The sequence below is a fragment of the Pteropus alecto genome, unplaced genomic scaffold, assembly GCF_000325575.1.
Source record: "Pteropus alecto unplaced genomic scaffold, ASM32557v1 scaffold72, whole genome shotgun sequence".
Taxonomy (NCBI): Eukaryota; Metazoa; Chordata; class Mammalia; order Chiroptera; family Pteropodidae; genus Pteropus; species Pteropus alecto.
In genome coordinates, this window is record NW_006436811.1 from 24,201,142 (window position 1) to 24,211,277 (window position 10,136).

At 33.9% G+C, this 10,136-nt stretch overlaps 1 protein-coding gene across 4 annotated transcripts in view; it reads left to right on the forward strand.

The window, feature by feature from the left end:
• MBNL2 (muscleblind like splicing regulator 2) overlaps positions 1-5,209 on the forward strand; it is a 150,987-nt gene extending 145,778 nt beyond the window's left edge. For all 4 annotated transcript variants that reach the window (XM_015590906.2, XM_015590905.2, XM_006913822.3 and 1 more), the window contains one exon: positions 2,437-5,209. In XM_015590906.2, coding sequence (XP_015446392.1) covers positions 2,437-2,451 — 15 coding nt within the window. In that variant the 3' untranslated portion in view covers positions 2,452-5,209. The remainder of the gene's footprint in view (positions 1-2,436) is intronic.
• The last annotated feature ends 4,927 nt before the right edge of the window (positions 5,210-10,136 follow it).

The following is a 10,136-nucleotide window of genomic DNA, read 5'->3' on the forward strand; positions in this document are numbered from 1 at the left end:
TTCCCTCAGAGGCTTCTGCACACCCTTCCCCCCAGTACACACACCTGGCTCTCCTCTTCCTTCCGAAGGTACTTTTCCAGGTGGGAACTGTCCTGCCTTCCCCCTGGGCCTTAGTGCCTGTCGTGTCATGTCATATGTCTTCTAACATCAGAAGTAATAATCAGATGGGCAACAGTTAAATCAAAGGCACTCACTGTTCTTCGTCTGGATGCCTGTTCTGTCTATATTTCCAGAATGTATTTCACCCCCTAGCACACTTAATTCAGACTGTACAAGCAAGCCATATTTTTCAGAAAGAAGATTAATAATCAAATGATATTTTCAAGAAAACATTATCACCAAAAAATGAAACATTTAAAACTTTCCTACCTTCTAAGATCAAATTTCTTGAACCTCTTGAAGCTCACAGCTGCTAGGAACATAATCTACTTTTTTTTTATACCACATAGTCCACAAGATAGCCAAAGACATAGACCAGGGTATGATCAGACTTTTCTGGCCTAGATGCCAGACAGCAGTTATAGCTGAGAGTTCTTATAATGGAACTCTCACATAATGGATCGTGTGTAGGCCGGGGCAGAGGGGAAAAGCAGTCTGGGTGAGTTCGGTTAACGCTTTCAGTTAACTTCAAGGCTGATTTAAGTTCAATTAAGCTTGGGTGGTCATACATGTCTCTTTGTCAAATACAAGTTCAAAGCACTGTTGTAACTAATATCTATAATATAAATTTACTCATTGCTGGGCTCTCTGTAAAATACTTTTTTTCCAGGTGATTAAAAATTTCATTCTCTATGGAATTTTAGTTTCAGTTAATAAGCAAGAATGTGAATATATTCTAAAATATATATTATTATATCAATTTAAGAAACTACAAGATTTTTTCCATAAATATTTTAGAGATTCTTGCCAAAGTAAAAGGAAAGAAGAAAAAAAAACAGAACATGATTTGATATCCTGGATCCCATTCTTATTTGGAAACCTTACAGGCAGCATTGAAGCTAAGGGATGAAATAGAATAATTCCTATTTAATAATAAAATATTTAAATCTAATAATGAGGTTATAATATGACCATCTTAAGAATTTGAATATTAGCTATTTGCAGTGACTATTCAAAAATACTGTGATAATATTTACATGTGAAATCATATCTCATTTTTATTTGTCTGTTATATGTGAGACAAGGAATGCCATTTTTTCCAATTAATTTTAAATTCCTAAAAATTTTTTAAAAACAGAATAATCTCATCCGAAGTTCTGAGTTTCCATTTGTCAAAAATATTTAATATAAATAAATTCTTCCATTTTTATTAATTCCATACACATCTTTATATTCCAATGAAATAAAGGCTAATCATATATATTTCATGGAAGAAACTATTTAAGTGTGTTTACTAAAACTGTTTTATGTAAACTTCAGGAAAATAAACACATGTATGAATTCTAACATAATGGGATAAGAAATTATACTTATAGAAATGAGGCTTTTGTTGAGAATTGGATCCCAGTGTGTAGGAATATTAGTTGACCTTAACCATAAAGAATTTTTACTGGTCATTTCCTAAACAAAGTCTCTTGGCTGTTTAATAAGTAAATAAGTAAAGATTTTGTTTATTCATTGCACAAAGTTTGGTGGAAGCATTGCACAAAGAATAAATATTTTTCTTAGAATGTATTAAAAGCTTGGGTTTCAAGCTTTACATTTAGTGGACTGGGTCACACAGGGAAAACTCTCTGTCCTTTGCAAAGGTATGGAGTTGGAACCGAACCCAGAGATCATGGCCCCTCCAGGGCCCACGGTTTGCATTTGATAATTTAGCTTTATCTGTGCTTTTGGATTTATTAAGAATGTTTTAACTGCCTTATTAGAATGTTATCCCTGTGTCTCTTTAATATGGAACATTTAAACATTCCCTGAATTTGAAATGGGTTTTTCTTATATCTTGGGAATAAAATTACTGTTGATGGGAACACATCTTTGAATTATAAATGCAAGCTAGTAAATATAACTTATACATTTAAAAATATTTACATTTAAAATTTATAAACAATTTTCATATACAGATGAATTATGTCATTAGACTTCCTTGATCAGCTTAGCAAATATTATTTGAAGGGTAATGAGAATATATAATAAAGAAATATGAAGCAAAAACCAAAAAAGAAGATTAGAGTCTAAACACACTGTCACAGTTTTATAGAAAACACTGTGCATTTGAATCACCATTCTTTACAGTGGCCGCAGAGCAGAAGTGCTTAAGGGTAAAATTTTTCAGCGTGAAGAGTGGGGATTGTGCAAAATTATAATTGCATCAAAAATATAAGAAGTTAAAGAAAATTACTATTTCAAATGTTTATTTTCAAAGAGTAGAACTTAAACTCATTGTTTTCCCTCAGAAAAAGATGTCTAAATCACACTTATCTTTTTCTTTAACAGATAATTCTGAAATGATCAGCAGAAACGGAATGGAATGCCAAGAATCTGCATTGAGAATAACTAAACATTGTTACTGTACATACTATCCTGTTTCCTCCTCAATAGAATTGCCACAAACTGCATGCTAAATAAAAATTTAGTTCTTCTGGACAGACCACAACTCTAAGAAGCTAGTGCTGCTATATCATATATGAGTATTAAATATGGTATGCTTAGTATATTCCAACCTAAGATAGTTAACTACCTGAGACCAGCTGTGATGTTTAAAGACATAAAGGATAAAGTTTACTTTTAAAGGGTTTCTAAACATAGTTTCTGTCCTAGGAATATTGTCTTATCTCCATAACTATAGCTGATGCAGAAAGTCCAACCAACTTACTCATTTCGACCTTGAATATTTCAAAGTTAGCAATAAACAATTAGCATTAGTTTAAAAACCTATTCCAAGGGCAGGTTCAATTCTAACTTCAATTACTGTCATTTCATTCACCCACTGGATCAAAAGGTATGTTTCACTTCTTGAGAACATGAATGCTGCAGCAAAGATGAGAAGTGAAGTAAAACTGATACCTGTCCTGCAGGTCTAAAATTTGAATGGAAATTCAAGCACAAGTACTGGGGACACATCAAAGTGTGGTATTTGGTTTGCCTGGAGATGCCACATTGAATCATGTGATTCTAGAATAACATTAACTAGATTGAAAAAGAAACTTTGCACGGTATGAGCTTCATACCCCACCAAACAAAGTCTTGAAGGTATTATTTTACAAGTATATTTTTAAAGTTGTTTTATAAGAGAGACTTTGTAGAAGTGCCTAGATTTTGCCAGACTTCATCCAGCTTGCAAGAATGAGAGGCCCATGCCAACAGTCTAATCTAAGGGATTAGTCTTCAAACTCACCATCCATTTGCCTGTTACAGAATAACTCTTCTAAACTGAAAACCTAGTCAAACAAGGAAGCTGTAGGTGAGGAGATCTGTATAATATTCTAATTTAAGTAAGTTTGAGTTTAGTCACTGAAAATTTGACTGTGACTTTAATCTAAATTACTATGTAAACAAAAAGTAGATAGTTTCACTTTTTAAAAATCCATTACTGTTTTGCATTTCAAAAGTTGGATTAAAGGGTTGTAACTGACTACAGCATGGAAAAAATAGTTCTTTTAATTCTTTCACCTTAAAGCATATTTTATGTCTCAAAAGTATAAAAAACTTTAATACAAGTACATACATATTATATATACACATACATATATATACTATATATGGATGAAACATATTTTAATGTTGTTTACTTTTTTAAATACTTGGTTGATCTTCAAGGTAATAGCGAAACAATTAAATTTTGTTCAGAAAGTTTGTTTTAAAGTTTATTTTAAGCACTATTGTACCAAATATTTCATATTTCACATTTTATATGTTGCACATAGCCTATACAGTACCTACATAGTTTTTAAATTATTGTTTAAAAAACAATAGCTGTTATAAATGAATATTATGTGTAATTGTTTAAAACATCCATTTTCTTTGTGAACATATCAGTGATTGAAGTATTTTGACTTTTGAGATTGAATGTAAAATATTTTAAATTTTGGCATCACCGCCTGTTCAGAAAACTGTATGCACCAACCATATCATTTTTGTTTGAGAAAAAAGAAATCCACTATTTTAATTAATGTTGGTCAAAGTCTAATGACTATTTATCTTATATCATAGATTTGATAACCCTATCAAAAGAAAATCACATTCTAAGTGTAATCTTACATAGTGCTTGTATCGTTGCATTTGTTTTAATTTGTGGACAAGTATTGTATCTAACTTGTATTTCTTTGGTAGTTTCATCTTTATGTATTATTGATATTTGTAATTTTCTCATCTATAACGATGTAGTTATGCTACAACTTGCCTAAAACATTCAAACTTCTTTTTTTTCTTTTTTTCTTTGTTAATTCACTTAAACTCATTGAAAACATAGTATACATTACTAAAAGGTAAATTATGGGAATCACTGAAATATTTTTGTAGACTAATTGTCATAACATTGTCTTTCTTTTTTCTTTTGTTTCATGACGTTGATGTTAAAATTATTAGCACACAACTATTTTCAGCCCTTTAATAATGGATCATCAAAACATCACCTGTAACCCCAAGCAGATATAGAGGACTGTATTTTTACTAAGATATCCATTTTCCAGAATTGTGATTATAATATGCAAAGAGTCATAAATATGCCATTTACAATAAGGAGGAGGCAAGGCAAATGCATAGATGTACAAATATATGTACAACAGATTTTGCTTTTTATTTATTTATAATGTAATTTTATAGAATAATTCTGGGATTTGAGAGGATCTAAAACTATTTTTCTGTATAAATATTATTTGCCAAAAGTTTGTTTATATTCAGAAGTCTGACTATGATGAATAAATCTTAAATGCTTTGTTTAATTACAAAAACAAACACACCAATATCCAATACATGAAGATAGCAATTCAGCAAATATTGTAGTTAAGAGACGAACTCGCCACTTGTATGGGAACTACATTTCACTCTTGGTTTTCAGGATATAATAGCACTTCACCGATATATTCTTTCAGCCATACCACTGGTAACATTTCTACTAAATCTTTCTGTAACACTTAAAGAATTCCCTCATTCATTACCTTACAGTGTAAACAGGAGTCTAATTTGTATCAATTCTATGTTTTGGTTGTAATATTCAGTTCACTCACCCAATGTACAACCAATGAAATAAAAGAAGCATTTAAAAGAATTTCTAGTCTTCCTCCTTTTTGTGTCCAGACAGATTGATAATTAGCCAAACAAAAAGAGTTTTACATTCACGAAGAGAACATTTGGTAACTTCAAAGAAGAGCAAGCTCTGGTCTTCAAATGGGAGATGACGGTGTTGGTTTTTGATTGTGGCTTTTTAAAACTAAGAAAAAATTTTAAAGGGTCATTTTCGAAGCATTTTTAATATTCTTTGAAATCAGAAGTAAAAATAAATCCTGCCACTCAGCCCTCTTCTTCGGCATTCTGCCTGAATATGAAGATAAGAAAATCAGTAATCAAGTGGGGAACAAAATGTCAGTTTCATTAACAAACGAAGATGTGTCCATTAATCCATAAGACTGAGCCCTGGGAGAGCCTGATTGGACAACAAGGCTTAGACCTGAGGCTACAGAAAGATCCAGGATGGTGAATCCTGTTCTATGCAGACATCCTGGCCAGGTAGACCAAGGGAAGAACAACAGCTGAGTATTGCTCAAGGAAGGTGATACTAACTTTGGGGTGAGAACGTTCCTTGTCATGCAAGGGGTTGCAGAAATTGCCTCCTCTGTGGGCCAAGACAGGAATGGAGGGGAGGTTTTCAATGTGGCTGGTTTAAAGCTTCAGGCCTTCTGAGTGGTTATGACATCCCTTATGAGGGTAGAAAACACAAACATTCAACAGATCTGGTATATACAAATGAAGGAATAAAGCCACTTGTATCTTTATGCTATCAGGATTTCCAAGGGTAAAAATACTTTCGCACCTTTGTGGGTGTTTGAAAAACTGGCTATATGTTTGGATGAGCAATTTTTTTACTATAATACAGCAGAAAATGTTGCTATTCTATCAGTTGCTCCTTACAAGAAAACATTCTCTGTTAATAGTGAGTTCAAGGTGCCAACTTCAGAGAGTAAGTTGTTATTTTAAGTGAAAAATCTAAGAGAAACTGTACTTAAAATTTTTCGCACCTGACTTTATGTAGTGTAATTTTCATCAGTAGATTGACTTTTTATGGTACTACATCAAAATCAAAAGTGACACTTAAACCTGAAAGGATAAAACTGGTTTATCTCTTCAGCATAGAAAATATTTAAATATAAAATATCCATTATTCTATAATTATCTTCCAATAGAAAAGTGTTACTTCAGTTTTGGGAGGACCAAACTAAAAATAATGTTTCAAACCCAGAAACATACTCTTTTTATTATTAACCAAAGTTCTTTTGCAACACTTTAAAGATTTTATAAGCAGCTAGGCAAATCGAAATATAGTTCAATATTCTGATATTTGTGGTAGGAAAATACTAGGTAGCTAAATATTGTCTCTGAAACATGAGGCTATGATTGCTATTGGACCAGTCTAGCTCCACAGAAATGACTGAGTCACTAGGAATAAGTATGATTCATACAAAACAAAACATAATAAACTTCTCTGCGTCCTCTTCGTGGACGTGGTAGGTGGCAGGAATGGAGAAGGGGTGGAATTGAAAAGGTTCACTAGGGATCTCCTTATGCGCCAAGCTCTATGCTAAATAGTCTAAACAGGTTTCTAACAGGCCTGTCCTGTGTCATTGAAGAGAATTACTAATAATTGTTTAAGTAAATTCTAAACGCTACAAAGATTCTTACTCAAGGTATATAAGAGATTCTGCTGTGAGACGTAGCTTGATTCTAGATCAACATGACCTTTCAGTATCCGCCCTCAGCATAGCTAGACCCACGGCTCAGCTGAAAACTTTTGGGTGATTTCAATTGCGTGACCAAAGGTCGTGTGGCCTCATTTTCTCCCTCTGGTTCAGCTACTGTGAAAAATGACAGCCTACCCATTTGAGGTGTCCCTTTAGTCCCCCAATGTAAATGCCATATGTGCTACTTAGCCTGTATTTTGATCATACCATTTCATATATCCCTTCCAAATTTGTTGAAAACCATATAGCTGTTTTCATGAAATAAAGTATAACCAGAAAGTAACTTTGTTTTGTTCATATGCACTTTACATAATCTTTAATATTATGAAAGAGCTCTTATACCTCCAATGGAGATGAGCAATCAAGACTCATAAAAATTAAGCAACTCTTTCAAGATCACATACATAGAGCAGCATAACTCTCAAGCCCTGGCTTGTCCTAACTCCACGGTCATGTCGACATGAGCTTTATTTGTGGCATTCTTCAGGTCAAAATTTTATAAAAGAATTCAGAGTAAAGCATTCATCTAGGTTTAAGGTGAAACTATAATAAGACTATCACTAGGTTAAGTGAACAGGGTTTCTTCCCTATCACGAGAATACGATTTATGAAATATTTTGAAGCTATGGGCTACAAAACACTATTCTGGATTTAGGACAGAGCCTAATTCTTTATTAAGACCAGAGGCAACTAGAAGAAATGTTACATTGCACCCTCTCTCCAGTATTGCCCAGTTTTACTTTTAATCAAGCTTCCATACGGTTCTCTTGAAATAAAAATAATAAGAGCCATTGAATTTTTCCTAATAAGGATATGTCATTAAGTCACAATGAAGCCATCCCTGAAAAGTTGTAACGGAGCCAGAGAGAATGAATTTCTGGATAAAGGTCACATGAATCACATACCCCTAAAATCCAATTATGTACAAAGAGTGAGAAATTAGATTTGTTGTTGTTTTTTCTCTGTTAACTTTACTGTGGGTCTTTGTAGGACTTTGGCTTAAATAAACAAAGGGAGAAGTTTATCAGTCCTCATGTGTGAACTAAAATGATCTAAATTAGGAGAGCCTAACCTTTCTTTTACCAGAGAACCCTTCCTTCAAACAAAAAGTCACTTCCACAAAAGTACACAAGAAAAACAATAGCAAAGTGCTGTAGTTCCATGAGGGCTCTCCATTCCTGAGTTGCAGCCTCTAATTAAGCTCTGCAGTACAGAGATAGAAACCCACTCTCTGAAATATAAAACCTGTGGCTTCGCAGAAAAAGAAAAGTATATCCGAAGTAGCATAACAGCTTAGGAAAACCTGGCTCATAAACTCTAAATATGTCTCAGCAAATTGATTGGATATATACAGAAGTAACAAATATACTACAGAATAAATATGTATTCAACATGTACACACTTATTTATATGACAGCAATCTATACACATTCATAAACACAAAGTTACAGATTTTTCAGTTCTACAGAAAGGAAAGATAAAGGTTTGCATTTCACAATAGTCTAGTGGTTAAGAGCTAAGTTTCCGGTCATATTGCCCAAGTTTGATTTTCAACTTTGCTTTATACAGCTTCTAAGCTTCAATTTTTGTTCATCACTAAGCTGGATCTAACAATAGGATCTGCCCCACTGGGACATCATAAAGGTTAGATGAAAGAATATATATTGACCACATACAACAGAGGCTGACACTGAGTGAGCTGTCGGTGAGTATTAATGTTCTTACAGAAATGTTAAAATAAGCTCTTACGCTTCCCAATCAGTATTTATTTTCTCAGCCTATCTAAATATCTCTTGGCAACTAAGAGACATCTCTTCTATTTCTTCAATGGTAATTAATGTCAAAAGCTGACAGGCAAATTATAGGGAATTTATCATAACAAATAATGAGACGCATTATTTCTGTGGAAGCCTGCAATTACTTCAATTCAACAAATGCTCAGTGAGTCCTGACTAAGAACTGGTAAGCTGTTCAAGGGACATGAACATGAGCAAAGTCCGGTCCCTACCCTCAAGAAGCTTTCCGTGTCGCAGACAAGGAAAAATAAATCTGTGAAAAATGGAGAAGGGATGAAGAGTACTATATTAGTTTCCTAGGGCTACCCTAATAAAGCACCACAAGGGTGGCTTATAACATTAGATATATATTCTCTCACAGTTATGGAGGCTAGAAGTATGAAATCAAGGTGTCTGCAGGGCCACGTTCCCTCTGAGACTCTGGGTAGATCCTTCCATGCCTCTTCCTAGTTTACTAGGTGGCCATCAATCCTTGGTGTCCCCTGGCTCACAACTGCATTACTCCAATCTCTGCTTCCACTATCACATGGCCTGCTCCCTTTATGTCTGCCTTTACACTATCTTCTTATAAGGTCACCAGTCTTATGGGAGTAACATGCATTAACCCTAATGACTTCATCTTTACTTGATTACATCTGCAAAGACCCTTTTTCCAAATAAGGTCACATTCACAGGTACCAGAGGTTGGTATGTCAACATATCTTTTTGTGGTACACAATTTGACCCACAATAAGTAATAGCAACTTAAATAAAGATCTGTTTCTATAGTTATCAAAGTATTAATGAAAGGATTTCTACTGCCTTTTCAATAAAGAGACCCTACCTACAGCCTATATGATGGCCAAAGTCATGACCCCTCAGGTCTCTTTCACTCATTTAGTTTGTTTTGCTTTTGTCTGCAGAACGAAGAAGTTGGACTATAAGATCTCTAACTTTCATTCTAGCTGCAACGTCCTGTGATTCAATTAGCAATCTAGCATCATGACTGGTCTCAACATTTATTTTACTTGGTAATTTTGATTTGTAAATATAATTTATTGTTCATAAGTTTTCATTGATTGTATTAATTTCACCTGGTCCATGCTGCAGGGACAGGCTTTTTCTTTTTTTCTATCTGCATGAGAAATTTCAGTAATCATTCACAAGTGGTCTTAGCTCAGCCTGGCCAGGAAGACCAAGTGTTCTAAGTACAACAAAAACAATGATATCTAACACTTTTTGTGCCTTTATATCCTGATAACCTTTTGGCATGAATCATCTCCTTTAATCTCTACAATAACCCTCTATGGTCAATTCTATTCTTAGCATCTCCATTTATAGATGAGAAAACTGAGGACTGGAAAAATTAGATAACCAAAGTCACAGCTTATAGTAAAATGGTCACTGAAACCCAGGTAGTTCGACTCTAGACCCACAGTGCTTTACTACCTCACTACACAAAATG